The 16,130-nt window shown below is 35.8% G+C and overlaps 1 protein-coding gene across 1 annotated transcript; it reads left to right on the top strand.

Annotated features, from left to right (window-relative positions):
* Window positions 1-729: 729 nt before the first annotated feature.
* On the top strand, window positions 730-16,065 carry LOC139755859 (uncharacterized). Its single transcript, XM_071674493.1, has 8 exons — window positions 730-839; window positions 2,306-2,394; window positions 3,188-3,376; window positions 4,202-4,363; window positions 5,878-6,468; window positions 7,014-7,154; window positions 8,800-8,989; window positions 11,940-16,065. The coding sequence occupies exons 1-8, from the start codon at window positions 831-833 to the stop codon at window positions 12,027-12,029; spliced, it is 1,461 nt and encodes a 486-aa protein (XP_071530594.1). The 5' UTR covers window positions 730-830; the 3' UTR covers window positions 12,030-16,065.
* Window positions 16,066-16,130: the final 65 nt, after the last annotated feature.

Here is a 16,130-nt window from a genome sequence, read left to right as displayed (position 1 = left end):
TATATATATATATATATATAACACTACCTCGCTAACGCGGGAAATGGCGAATAGTTTAAAAGAAAAAAAAGATATATATATATATATATATATATATATATATATATATATATATATATATATATATATATATATATATATATATATATTTTTTTTTTTTTTTTTTTTAAACTATTCGCCATTTCCCGCATTAGCGAGGTAGCGTTAAGAACAGAGGAATGGGCCTTTGAGGGAATATCCTTACCTGGCCCCGTTCTCTGTTCCTTTTGCAAAATTAAAAAAAAATAATGAGAAGGGAGGATTTCCAGCCCCCCGCTCCCTCCCCTTTTAGTCGCCTTCTACGACACGCAGGGAATACGTGGGAAGTATTCTTTCTCCCCTATCCCCAGGGATATATATATATATATATATATATATATATATATATATATATATATATATATATATATATATATATATATATATATATATATATATATATCAACATATGCACCATTATGCATACATATACATACATACATATGCGCATATTGGAAAGGACCCCAGTTGAGCGCGTGATCAAGTATATTCCTAAAAGAGAGAGAGAGAGAGAGAGAGAGAGAGAGAGAGAGAGAGAGAGAGAGAGAGAGAGAGAGAGAGAGAGAGAGAGAGAGAGAGAGAGAATAACTTTGTTCGCTGCATATTAAATGAGCTCGCTATTTTGTTCGCCAGTGCAGTTGTGAGCGCGTATGGTAAACAAAACGTTTTCCTTACCTTCAGGAGCTTTGAGAGTGTGGCGGTTATTGTGCCTATTGAGTGGAGGAAAATGTATTAGTTTTTATCAACATGTAATGCATCTAGTAAGTTATTCACACCCTTTTCAGTGTTAGCGATACCTTGAGATGACTTGCCAGTAAAATGGAAATAAGGGATGTTGGTTCTTTACGTTAGATAAATTTGCTAACTTATGTATTGATTTTCTTAGAATATGAATCATGAAGATCTATTGATAGATTACTGTCTGTAATAGCCGAAAGATAATGACTAAAAGAGGATCATGCTCTCATCATTTTTCTACTTTCCTTATTATGTAATACGTTACCATTGCAAAAGGTTTCTGAAATTCCACAGGGACGTTCAGGGCAGGTTTAAGCTACAATTTCATGGGTATATTATCATCTCCGGCTGTTACTTGCAGTCTTGCTGATGTCTTGTTTTGAGCAGTGAATATTGAGCTTTCAACCAAAAATGTATTTTGAAAGCAAGCAGAAATTGTTCACCAGCATCATTACTTGGAATTGCATCTGGTCTGTAGATGTTTTTTATGCTTAGCAAATACGTCAGCTTTTTAGTATTATTTGATGCACTGCCATTAATGTTTGTATTGTTTCTGTGTGATACTGTATCTTAAAAAGTCAAAATTTATTTAGATAATCTTAGCCAATTAGATGTTTATGATAAGTTGTCTTATCAAACCACTGCACTGGGACAGGAATTGTAGCAGTTTTATGAACATATATTTTTTGTAAAAAGGCACATATTACAGGGCACCAGTGCTTAATTTTGAGCTCTACATAAGTTACACTGTATAGTAACATGAATACCTATAATGCAAGGTCTGTAAGTGGAACATGTAATGATTGAACAATTAAGTTGAAAACTCTCATGCAATATTGAATACTGATATTTTAGATTTTATTGGATGTTGCATTACAGTGTTACGGAGTTTTTAAGATTAACTGTGAAAGTCCAGTCAAGGTCATACCACAGTCCTCAGGGTAATTTTGTGTACCATATTCTATTTTGATTACTTCCTGCTGCATATTGGCTGTATCTACATCAATTGATAGACAGTTTTACGACTGTAAATGTTCCTCACCTCTTCACAGTAAGATCAGATGCCCAGTATCAGAAGCTGCTTATTTGCTTTATCTTTAGTAGAAAAACACTTTTGTGACTGTAAACATTCCTTACTTCTTCGCTATAAGATATGATCCCAAGACTTAAGGTAATCTTACTGCTGTATTGCGATTTCAGTGACTGACAAAGTTATTGTGTGTAATTCCTTGGAGAATGACCCTATGTTTGCTTTGATTATGCAGTGAACGAATGTACTTTTTTTTTTTTTTTACCTCTGAAGCTTTTTCTTTTCATTTACTACATATTTTTCTCTTTAGGTTATTTATCTCAATATCTAGTAGCTTTTAGTTTGTAGATGATGCATACGTCTGCAGTGGTACATCATAAAATTTCAGTGGTAATGACATGTCATTGTTTCAACTTTTTTTCACCTTGATTTTTATGTTAGCTAAATTTTAATTTTCAGATCATGGCAGGCAGAAAGGAAGATAAGGATCTTTCAAAGTTCATAGTGGGAACATGCATGGGAATGTGTCCTAATGCGGAGTTACGGCTGTGAGTACATCTGTTGAATGCTACTGTCTTTCTTGATGATAAACTTGATTTTCATATCTCTAATTCTTACTGCCATCATGTACCAAGACTAAGTCAGAAAATTTATGATGAAAATCGTATGAGAGTGAGATTAGTTTTTTGAAAAGCATTTAGCTTACAACTGCTTCTAAGGTGAGAAAAACTGTAGATGTTTGTGCTTAGTAGAGACTCACTTGACTCAAGGAGGTTTATCTCATTGAATTAAACTTGGATATATGGCTGATAGGGCAAAAAGGACAAGTGAGAGAAGTAATTTCACTTTTGTTAATAAGAAAAAAATTGTTAGAGTTGGAACATTAGGTAGGAACCTCAGCAAATACTGCACTAGACTTGCCCTCTGCCAGTGGCCTGTTAAGGCTGAGGCATAAAGGCTAGGAAGCAGCACCTAAGTTCTTTAGTTATGGGGACTCTGTTCCCAAGGCCACCCCTTTGAGGGAGTTCCAGTTGTAGCAGGCATTAGAGATACAGATAGATAGAGTTGTGTTTGGAACATAGTGCGTGAAGGGGAAGTAAGTTTCAGTAAGTATTTAGTATGAGCAGTGTAGATGTTTTAAATAATTACCATACATTGATAACAAGAAACCTATTATCAGAAAAAGATAAAGTGATTCACAGACTAAATTAGAAAATCCTGTTATCATAGAGAGTGCTTGTTGTATATGTAATAGCTAACATTTTTATAGAAATTCCTTAGTAAGATATTATTTCTGCAAAGATTCTAGAAAAATGTTCATGGTATTCATATGCTTTTCAGCCGGCAACGAGAGCAGTTGATTCACCCTTTGGAAATGGCTGTTGATTCCAGTGGTAAAAGACTGAATTATGCCCAGCCAAGGGCAATGATAAAGGAGTTTTCACGTTCAGCTGCTGGTCATGAGATTAAGGCATCAGATATTCGCCCTGTAGCAGTGTTGGTCAAAACAGTGAAGTATTTGTTAACCAGGTGAGTGTAGTCCCAAATTAGTTCATCACTCAGCAGTTGTCACTAGATATTTAGGTAGGATGCCGGATGATTTTGTTGGAAAATCAGAAAGTTTAATTTCCATCTTTAGGCTCACAGTTAGATATTGATCATACACTTTCAATGAGCTCCTCCAGCCCCACTTAGGGAATATTTTCATATTCATAGGTCTTGTATTGTGGCTGTTCAACTCTGTTTTCCTGATCCTTTACTGCTTCATTTTTTCTATTTTCAGCTGCGCTACTTCAGATGTGAGGCCATCCTATTCATTTCATTTTATGCAGTTTCATTCATAATGTAAAGGCAGAAAAGGTTTCTAGTGTCACTGTTGTGTCTCTTACTTAAGAGCATTTACAAGTTCTGAGGTGTTTAAATATAATTCACTATGCATTACCCTGATGAAAATGTAGGTTTTACCATTAGGATATAAACGGATAGATAAAATTTGTGGCTTGAGATGTGTATGTAAATGGTAGAATCTTAGATGGTCAAATCATTCATTGCTGTAAGGTGTGGGAAAAAGTGAGAGTTTTATGCAAGATTTGGTGGTTTGACATTAATCAGAAAGATATTAGGCACCGTACCAAGAAATAATGGAATGTAAATTACCGTTGAATGGAAAGAAGATGAAAAGTTTGCAAAACTTCATGATTTTATGCAGTGTTGTCAAGAGGAATGGAGGGATACTTTTTAGTTCATGTAAGTCTAGACAAGATATGAAAGCACTTACACCTTGACCATACACTATGTTCAGAAAAAGTCCCTAATCAAAAGTTTTTGCTAATTTCCGTTCTTTCCTTGTTTCAGTTTGTGCTCCCGAAAAGATGTTCCATGGGCTTTGGTTTATCAGTTCATTGATGACCGATTGCGAGCCATAAGACAAGACTTGTGTGTCCAGGGAGTCAAGAATATCACATGCATACAACTCCAGCAAGCTTCAGTCAGATTTTATGTTTATTCAAATTATAGGTAAATTTACATTTCTAGGGTGAATGTATTGATTTTCAGTTGTAGTTAGAAGGGAGATATCAGGAAGTCATTGATATCTAGTTGAATCACTGGAGGATTAAGGTTTTAATTTTAAAGATTTAGCAGAAATCTTTAATGTGGCTCAAAAGATATATTACTAGTAGCAGTACAATTAAGATTTCACTGAAAGGATTAAATCATGATTTCATTATTCATCCTTACTTTTTGTGTGTAATCTGGTCACCTTATACCTTGAATAAAGTTGACTTGTTGAAGTTGAGCCTCCCTTATGCATGATGATTTCGACACATTTTTGCAGTTTCTAATGATGAAACATTTTTGATTTCATTTACTGCCTTACCCTTTCCTTTATCTTTGGTCTTCCTGTACAAAACTTCTCAGTAAATCAGAATAAGAGAGAAAAATAAGCAGTAACTGAAATCTGACAAATGTTTCTCCTGTATTTAAGGGAAATGATAAGAACTGCATTGAATTTCAGTTACACTTACCTTAGTGATCAAGAAACCATTCAGAAAATGCCTGCTTTGAGGCAGCAGATATTTCTGATTTTAGCTGTTTTGATTGAATAATCACTGTTATCAGTGTTTGTGCTTCATTTTCACCCAACTTTTGTGGAATGAAATGACTTATTTGTAGTCATGTCTTAGCTGCTAGGAAAGATAGATGGAACAAGTGGGTTAGAAGTTGGGTAAGCTGGAAGGCAACAGACTTTACTGTGTGACAGTCCTTTTAGAACAGAGAAGATATCTGTTTGATATCTGATATCTGTTTCTCATGCCTATGGTATTTGTATCAATACTGCCAAAATTTTCTATCTCCTGTATTGGAAATTCAAACATTGTTGAGAGATTAGGCAGAGAGGATGAGGATGAAGGAAGACTTATAGGGTATGTCATAATAACTTTGTTACTAAATTATCACGTATTGTTTCAAACTTGTAGCTTGCTTCCTCATGAATAAAATAGGAGTTTAAAGAAACATTTCCTGGGGAGATAGTAGTACTTTCATTTTTTAGATGCTATTTCCGTTTGCTGGTGGTTTCCATCCATTACTTCTATTTTTCACTGAAGTCATACGTCACTACATTGCCATTACGCTATCAACCCTGACTTACTTAGGCTTACTGCAGTATAGGTTTTATTTACTGGTCAACTCAGTTTGCCATGTATTACAGCTCTGCCTTAGAACATCCACTTCATTCTTTTGCAGTGAGTAGGGACTATCCAACTTTATTAGGAGAATTATTCCTCATGTTTTGGACTTTGCTGTTTGATCTTCTGCACAGTACATCAACTCTTCCAAAACTTTTCAAAATATTTGGCTAATGGTATCCTCTCCTGAGTTTAAAAGTTACATCAGGTTTTATGTTGTAAACATGACCATATGTTTTTGACTGATTCTGAGTGCTGAAGTGATATTTGAATTGATTTTAAGTTTATCTAGTGTTTAGAGATTTATCACTGCAATTGAATTATACTTTCATCTCTTTTCAGAACTTGTGAACATGAGCTCTGTGACTTTGATCCATATCTTAATAATAAACACCTTGCTGAAACATTAGCAACTGTCATCTCATGGTTTGAGGATCTAGACAAAGAAGATAAACAACGTAAGGTTAATGATGCTAGTCTTGCCGATGCCAGCTCATTTTGCAATCATTCAGATGAAAGTGATAGTCATTCAGATGAAAGTGATCAAGAGGAAATTTGGAATGCTAGTGATGATGATGCTAATGAAAGTAAGATCCTGCATGATGCAGAAACAAGTGAAAAGGATACTATCTTAGAGAGAACTGTGGCCAATGAGGAAGCAAGTTTAAAGATTTCAGAAGATTCATGTGTAAGAGATCAGGACTCATGTACAGAGGGATCAGAGACAGTGAGGAATGTGAGTGAAGCTGAAGAAGGTATAGGAACTTCCACACATAGTGCAAGAACTTCCAGTGGCATAACAGATGGAAATAAATGTGATGTAGCAGTCTCAGAGTATTCTGTAAGAGAAGAAGCTGAAGCATTATATTTATTGGTACACTTTGGCAATGAAGAAGCTCTTATGCACATACTTAAACTTCCAAAACATATAAGGTTAGGCCACCTTCTTCCATATCAGAAACTGATAACAAGCAAGAAGATTGTGCATTCTGCCCATTTCTTTTATTTCATTTTTGTAATTTGTATTTTTTTAACCTGACATTTCTTGTATAGCAATAGCCATAATTGAACATACTTTATGTTTTCAATGAGCATCTCATATTCTACTTAGTAGTACAGCAGCTTATCTGGTTTAATTGATATACTGATATACATATATTTTATCTTTTCTTTCTTTTTGAAAGGCCCTGATAATGGGCTGCATGCAGAGATGGGCTGAAACCATCCTTTGGTAGACTTTGATACTTTAGAAGAGCTTTTGTTAACATTTTGTTTCCACTGCTAATGGCTAGCAAACAGTTGTTATTAGTCTTAAGGCAATTTTTTCATTGCTTGAAAACTTTTCTGTTTTTCTGTTCAAATCCTGAAGTGGAGCCATGGGCACTAATGTACTCAGCTTGCCCTTTATAGGAACAGAAATAGAATTGCATAAGTTTGAAAACTACTTTGTAGTAAATTATGATTTTTCTCTTTCACAGGTGTTCAAGATTGGTGTCTGTAGCTACTGAAATGAGTATTGCATGGCTCACACATAATTACTGTCGTGTCCTCCGTCTTTCAACATTTTTACCCCCATTACTTTTATGTGCACTTCATCCACATTTGACTCAGATTCAGAGGTTAGTTTTATTGACTCTTTAAGTTCTATTTAACTCACTGACAACCTAAGAAAACTTTCACTCCTAGCCATCTGTTACAAGCCATTCACTCTTGAATCTTTGTAATTGTGATTAATATGTTTGAACAGGCTTAAGCTTATTTCAGTATGTGCTGACTCTGGATTCTGATGTATTTGGTAATGGTTTGGAAGAGGTTTGTACTGTCAGTATTTTTCTTTCAAGAAGTTTTTGAACATAAAGCATTATCCAAAGTCATTCTCATCATCTCTCTGTTTTTCACTGTAATGCCATAATGTTACAAGTTAGATATGCAATTATCAGGCTTATAAGTTAGGCTTGCAATTGTCATGGTTTTGTGCATGCTTTATAAATTCATAGATTTTTTTCATGATTGAGGAAGAAGATAGAACATTTTGATTAAGTAACTGTAATTTCAGTGTTTTTTATGTAAAATCATCAGTTAACCAGGCAAGTGAACTGAAATTATAAAATAAATTATAAAATATAGGAATATGTATATGTGATGATAAAAAGAGTATGGTTGAGAGAGCAGAAGAGGGTGTGTTGAAATGGTTCAGACATATGGAGAGAATGAGTGAAGAAAGGTTGACAAAGAGGATATATGTGTCAGAAGTGGAGGGAATAAGGAGAAGTAGGAGACCAAATTTGAGGTGGAAGGATGGAGTGAAAAAGATTTTGAGTGATTGGGGCCTGAACATGCAGGAGGCTGAAAAGCATGCACAGAATAAAGTGAATTAGAATGTTGTGGTATGCTATGGTCGATGTGCTGTCAGTGGAACTGAACCAGAGCATGACCTATAGAATGGATGTGAGCGAATGTGGCCTTTCTCTGTATGTTTCCTGGTGCTACCTTGCTGTCGTAGGGGGTGATGCTGCAGAGAGATTTCCAGAGTCCAATACGTACTTTACCTGCTTCTGTCTTTTACAAGACTCATAGTGTGGCCTAACATTGCTTTAATCCCTTTACTCATGTGCTGTGTATGTAACTAGATATTTTTCCAGTGAAACTGTTGGTAACATGTTTTGGAATACAAACACCTGTTATACATCATTTAGTCTCTTGATTTCTTTTGCTGAAGTTAACTATTGAAATTTCATTTCATAAAGGTCTCAAACAGGTTAATGCTCTGCTTGATTAAGAAGGTGAAATGCTAGATGAAATTACTAAGTCCTTGAAGTCTTAATAAGATGTATGTAAGTCCCTTCATTGTTTTAAAAGGTGTCCATTTTTCTTGTTATGTGATATTATGTGAAGTTAAGAGGAAATCTCTTCGAGGCAATAAGAATGTTCTTTTATATTGATATATGATGTCATGACAAAAAATTCCTTATTTCTCTTCTCCTTTTCCTATACTCATTTCTAATATTGTCCTTGAATCACCAGACTGAGCATATGTAAGAGGTTTGCCAGCTTGTGGAAAACTTGATGGCATATATGCAGTTTGAAGTTTATAGCTTACTTTACCTTGATGTATGAATGATTGATAAGGAGTTTTTGTTACCATTACCACTGCTTCAGGCTGCAAAGTCAAATTTATTAGGACTGGCATATTGTGACAGAAAATGGTGTTGCTGCCTCAAAGGAACTTATGTACTGATCTTGTCCATTTTCTACGTCCCACAGAAAAGCACTAGGCATTCTCAGTCGAGCCCACTGTTGTAAAGGGCTTGTCTATAAACAGGAGGACCTTGCGACCATTCTCTGTTTCCCCAGCAGTCATGAACTGGTTGAAGCTTGTAAACACTATGGTCTCACTGTGGTTGAAGGAGGTGTGAGCTTTATGAAGGGAGCATTTAATTGGGATTCACCTCTGGTAAATATATAGCATAATATGCAGCTTGTTTTTCTCTTCTCCTTTATAGTTGTTCATTATTCCTCTTTGGAACCCTTGAAAATCTTGAGAATAATATATCTTATACACTGTCATTCTATCTTTCCCAGATTTTGATTAGATTAAAGAATATGCATAGTTTTCACCTGAAAATCAATGATGTGCATTTGTGTCCAATCAGAATGAGCTCATTGGTCTTGCCAGCTTACTTCAGGGCTTACTGATGAGGTGACCATCATTTTTAACTGAATCCATCTTTAGTAGAGTTTAATATGCTATATCTGACTCAACAGTGAAAAAACAAAAACTTTGACAGTGAATTGTTGTCTGTTCTTCATTAATGACTGTTAACAATAGGGAGCCTTGACAGCAACACTGATTCTCCAGTACTAGATTTTTCTGTATAGTTATTGCAGCATTGCTATTATATGAAAGCCAGACACTGATGTGATCTGTTGGAGGCATAAGAACAGTTCATAAGTTGAAGACCACTCGGTGTTTTCATACATTGTACTTGCCATTCATAGCTCCAAGTGGGTATCTTTCCTAAATGAAAAGCTTGAAGTCTGGTGTTAGCATCACCTTTAGAGTATAACTAGTTTTCTAGATGCAGCCTTACTTGTTTTCTAGTGAAGCTTTCCTATTTTCTGAAAGAATAAACCTGTGAGCAAATTCTGTGTGTGACAAATAAGCTGAAGGTAGAACATCATTCTAGTCTTTTCTAAATGACTTTTAGCTACTTGTTTTATTAGCAAGTCCAATTAGGGGTGAATTTGTAGTGACCTCTGGATCACATCAGGTAAGTGGTTTAAGTTTTGATTATTCTAGTAATGTATAACTTAGCCCCAGTTTTTAAAATTGTATATTTTTTTTTTTTTTTTTTTTTTTTTTTATACTTTGTCGCTGTCTCCCGCGTTTGCGAGGTAGCGCAAGGAAACAGACGAAAGAAATGGCCCAACCCCCCCCATACACATGTACATACACACGTCCACACACGCAAATATACATACCTACACAGCCTTCCATGGTTTACCCCAGACGCTTCACATGCCTTGATTCAATCCACTGACAGCACGTCAACCCCTGTATACCACATCGCTCCAATTCACTCTATTCCTTGCCCTCCTTTCACCCTCCTGCATGTTCAGGCCCCGATCACACAAAATCCTTTTCACTCCATCTTTCCACCTCCAATTTGGTCTCCCTCTTCTCCTCGTTCCCTCCACCTCCGACACATATATCCTCTTGGTCAATCTTTCCTCACTCATTCTCTCCATGTGCCCAAACCATTTCAAAACACCCTCTTCTGCTCTCTCAACCACGCTCTTTTTATTTCCACACATCTCTCTTACCCTTACGTTGCTTACTCGATCAAACCACCTCACACCACACATTGTCCTCAAACATCTCATTTCCAGCACATCCATCCTCCTGCGCACAACTCTATCCATAGCCCACGCCTCGCAACCATACAACATTGTTGGAACTACTATTCCTTCAAACATACCCATTTTTGCTTTCCGGGATAATGTTCTCGACTTCCACACATTTTTCAAGGCTCCCAAAATTTTCGCCCCCTCCCCCACCCTATGATCCACTTCCGCTTCCATGGTTCCATCCGCTGACAGATCCACTCCCAGATATCTAAAACACTTCACTTCCTCCAGCCTCTCACCATTCAAACTCACCTCCCAATTGACTTGACCCTCAACCCTACTGTACCTAATAACCTTGCTCTTATTGACATTTACTCTTAACTTTCTTCTTCCACACACTTTACCAAACTCCGTCACCAGCTTCTGCAGTTTCTCACATGAATCCGCCACCAGCGCTGTATCATCAGCGAACAACAACTGACTCACTTCCCAAGCTCTCTCATCCCCAACAGACTTCATACTTGCCCCTCTTTCCAAAACTCTTGCATTTACCTCCCTAACAACCCCATCCATAAACAAATTAAACAACCATGGAGACATCACACACCCCTGCCGCAAACCTACATTCACTGAGAACCAATCACTTTCCTCTCTTCCTACACGTACACATGCCTTACATCCTCGATAAAAACTTTTCACTGCTTCTAACAACTTGCCTCCCACACCATATATTCTTAATACCTTCCACAGAGCATCTCTATCAACTCTATCATATGCCTTCTCCAGATCCATAAATGCTACATACAAATCCATTTGCTTTTCTAAGTATTTCTCACATACATTCTTCAAAGCAAACACCTGATCCACACATCCTCTACCACTTCTGAAACCACACTGCTCTTCCCCAATCTGATGCTCTGTACATGCCTTCACCCTCTCAATCAATACCCTCCCATATAATTTACCAGGAATACTTAACAAACTTATACCTCTGTAATTTGAGCACTCACTCTTATCCCCTTTGCCTTTGTACAACGGCACTATGCAAGCATTCCGCCAATCCTCAGGCACCTCACCATGAGTCATACATACATTAAATAACCTTACCAACCAGTCAACAATACAGTCACCCCCTTTTTTAACAAATTCCACTGCAATACCATCCAAACCTGCTGCCTTGCCGGCTTTCATCTTCCGCAAAGCTTTTACTACCTCTTCTCTGTTTACCAAATCATTTTCCCTAACCCTCTCACTTTGCACACCACCTCGACCCAAACACCCTATATCTGCCACTCTGTCATCAGACACATTCAACAAACCTTCAAAATACTCATTCCATCTCCTTCTCACATCACCACTACTTGTTATCACCTCCCCATTTACGCCCTTTACTGAAGTTCAGTACTTCAGTACTGAAGTTACTGAAATTGTATATTATATTTTTTAAATGCAGTACAGTATGTAGTGAGTAGGTTATATGATCACCTGAAAATAATTTCACATCTTTAATTTTAACATATGATTACCTGAAAGTATTATATCTTTAATTTTAACAGATGAAACCATGTCGATTAAAGTGGATAGATGACAAATTGGCCACGATACATCTACATGAACTCTTTCTTCCTCAAGGTCTTAGCCTATGATACTGCATCTGAAGAAACAGATTTTCATATGCCATGTTTATTTTTCTTTGCATGTGGGACTGAGATTAAAGAAATCAAGTCCCTTAGCCCTGAGGTCAGTGTGTTTGTCAAAGTTTCTTTTGTGTTTGCATAGAAGTGAAGTAGAGTGTCCCGTTTCATTTTTTTTTATACAATTTTCAGCAAAGCATGTACATGTGCATGTTTAGTGCCAAGGGTAAGTAATGTGTTGTGCCATTTTTCATGTTTTTAAAGGTTGTTTCTCTTCCGTAATTAATGTTTGAATTGTTGAAATGTCCTTATGTTAAAACAGACTGATCATGACAGATGTGACTTATGTAGTAAGTTATTTACTAAACTAATCTGATGTTGAAAAGGCTTGCTTATGCTAGTTGTGAGCAAAGGGATGTCATGATGTAAGATTTAACATATTATCCAGGTCATACAAATTTCTTGGATTCAGTTCCATGGTCATCATGAAAATTTTTCTCATCTTTTTGAATTTATACCATTCCTGGAAGAGATTTTTGTGCAGTATTTGTTAGTGCCATTTTACCCCCCATTAGACTCCCCATTAGAGTTGATATAAGATATTAATTCTGTAAGCAAGTAAAAGACAGGTCTGTGTTTATATGTGTCATTACTGTCATGAATTTTATCATGTCAGCATAATTCTAAGTTTTCAACTGGGAAGTACATAACCAATTTTGTTAATTCTTTATGATTATTTAAACACTGGTGCTTACAAGTACAGTAAGTTCAAAACTAATTAGTTCAAAACTAATTTATTTAATCAGAACTACATCATTTTAGCTTGTCATTTCTTGGGTATATTTTTTTCATATATGAGATAATTACTCCTCCATATTTTTAAATATTATTTATGGCTCCATATTGAAATAACTTATGGATGCTTAACAGCAGTGTGTACATGATGCTTATTATTTGTAAATTTCTCTGGAATTATGAGAATAACAATATGTTTTTATCTCTTATATTCCCATCAAATTATCTAATAATGTTAGTAATAGTGAAGTATGTAGTGAGATGTTTTTAAATGACTGTTGTGAGTAACTTCTAGTTTGTGATGGAATTCAGCACAGAGGGCAGTGAAGTGTGTGATGAACCAAAGAATTTGGATGTGTGGTTTTGTTATGTGAAAGGAAGAGATGGGAAGTTTACAAGGAGAATGTATGACAGCATGATTAAAGGGGTTGGTATGAGAGGAAGACCACCTGTTACATGAAGAAATAGAATAGAAGGGTGCTGGAGGGAGAGAAATGGTGGAAGTGTGTATGAAATGGTGTATGCAAGGGAGGCATGTAAGGACAGGGATAAATGGAGACTCTTGCCATGGCTACCCCTTGATGGATCAGTGATATAAATAGGAAGATAGATAGAAAAGCTCAGAATCTTCAGTGTACAAATAACCACAAGATTGCCACTATCAGCACCACTACTGAATACCAAAAACTGGAAAGTAGCACATGTTATCAGTCTTAGCTGTCTTCCAGTGGTAGGTTTTGGGTGTGAAGGAAAATCTTATGCTTATGTTCTTCATGATGGTAACCAGTCATTTGGGGTTAGTTATCACACTATATTTGTTACCTGGGTTTCTTATTTGCCTAATCCAACATGATGTCTGAGCAAGACGTGAAAACTGTTATACCTCTAAAGTGTCTTCATTTAGAATCAGGAAAATCTTTCATCTTCAAAACTGATTCTTAAGTTTTTGCTTCTCTGTGTCTGTATTAATAATATATCATTTATTATGCAAATATTTTATATATGTACAAATGCACTTGCATACAATTTATGGATTTGTAAGCAAAACTATATGTTAATATGGGTAAACTGATTTGTATTATTTTCACTTCTGATATCTGGGTTACCTATTGATAGCATAGTACAAAAAGCAAACAGTAGGGGTATGTTGATAAAACAAAGAACAGGAAAATCTTTCATCTTCAAAACTGATTCTTAAGTTTTTGTTTCTCTGTGTCTGTATTAATAATTTATTTATTATGCAAATATTTTACTTATGGACAAATGAAACTTGCATACAATTTATGGATTTGTTAGCAAAACTATATGTTAAAGTGGTTAAATTGTGATTTGTATTATTTTCACTTCTGATATCTGGGTTACCTATTGATATCAAATTACAAAATGCAAACATAGTAGGGGTATGTTGATAAATCAAAGAACAAATACAATTATGTTCAATGCTGATAGAATATAAGATTCAAATCCTTACTTGCCCATGTTGTCCATCATGCTGGATTGCATGTGGTGAATATGTAAAGGTTGAGAATAGGAAAAACACCAGAAAATGGTATGTCAACTTGATGTGTCCAAGTTTAGATAGGGGCCCATAGAAATTATGAAATGTGTAGATAACTGAGTAGTCTTTGTTCAAGAAAATTAGAAAAAATGTTGAACACAGTTTGACTTATTGAACATAGGTGATGAGATTGAGAAGTTTGAGGTAAATGCAAATTATGTTGAGTAACAAACTGGTTTCCTAAGAAAGTATACCATGGTAAGGAAAAAGAAAGTAGGAAACCTAATAGGCTATGAGATATAAATTAGGGTGATCAATTTACATCATGAAGAAGTGTGCTGTATTGATGGTAAGCTGTTTCAGGTATAATTCATACATGAGAATTGGAATGGGGTAATTTTTGGTCTGAACATGCCCCCTTATAACTTGGGTTTCATTCACTGATACAATGACACTCTGCTATAAGTACAAATTGCTAGGAACATATGCCCATCATTCTGCAAGGACCTTCTGTATAAGGCAGGTTATGAAGGTGGATTAAGGGTCATGTGGATTCACTGTAGATATTGGGGTAAGCAAATTTATTATGTAATAAAGGAACATACCTTGACAAGGTACCCATGTCACTCTGCAGTAATTTTAATGGCCCAGTTTGTATTATGAGTTCAGTCATGACCCATATTCATTTATTAAAATTATTTTATTCATAATTACCCCGGGACTGTTTTGAATGAGAGTCCTGGTGTTACTCAGGACCTTTTGAAAATTTTGTTCCTGCAGCCCAAGGCTACATCACTTACAGTAGCATGGAAATGTAGACTCCTTTGGAATGAGAAGTTCTTCGATGAGACCATACTCCTGATGATACAGCCTTGCCAAAGGCGACTCTTCGCATGTAAGTAATCTCTTTCAGGCAAATTCCGTTAACATCATCAGAACGTACAAAGATATATATATACAAAGAACAGAATGGGGCAAGATACAAAGGTAGGCCTAGGGCCCATAGGTTCAATACATAGATCATCATAGTAGGGCATTATTTAAGATCTACTAAAAGAACATAGTCCAGCAAGTCATTTGCATCACTCCACACAAACTCTAGGGTTGTGGCATACAAGTAGGGTCAGTGTCTATGTATAAACTTTCAGAGTAGCATATGAGGTAAACTCTGATGGTGGGCTGAAAGCCCTCTGGATTAAATTTAAGTTGCAGGTTTGGTGAATGTTAGTGTACATGGACAATAAAGAAGAATATGAGATAAGTAATAGAGTATCTAAATGGGTTTGATACACAATCAGTAAAGTTAGACAAATTTCAAATATGATAGAAATGTAGACTGACAAGTCAAAATTATCTCATAGAAAGTCACATAGCTCCTTAAAATAGAAGCCTATGGAGAATATTCAGCTAGAGAACTTAAGTGTTGAATTAAATTTTGTACAGTTCTCAGGAATCATACGAGAAGTCTTAAGTGCAATACTTTTGTTACTTTGTGTATGATCCTAACAAATTTACCTCATACTGATGAAGTGTTAATATTTATTTTGTATCTCTTGCCACCAAAACTGCCTTTATATTATCAAATAGAGCAACCCTGTTTATAATCTATATGGATGATATTACTGTTCTTTAGATGATTATGAAATGTACTATTTCAGCTTTTCACTGAAATTATTTTGGTGTCATCCGTAAATTGTGTATTCCCAGGTTTCATGGGTTTTTTAATGTCATTTGGTTCGACGGTCTTCCTCAACAGACGTATAGGATCATGCATATTTCATATTATACCTCAGTGTAATGTCAAAATGATTTTTGTTTGT

This window comes from Panulirus ornatus, chromosome 20 (genome assembly GCF_036320965.1).
Source record: "Panulirus ornatus isolate Po-2019 chromosome 20, ASM3632096v1, whole genome shotgun sequence".
NCBI lineage: Eukaryota > Metazoa > Arthropoda > Malacostraca > Decapoda > Palinuridae > Panulirus > Panulirus ornatus.
Note: the sequence above shows the minus strand (reverse complement) of the source record. Positions and strands in the feature narration are given on the sequence as shown.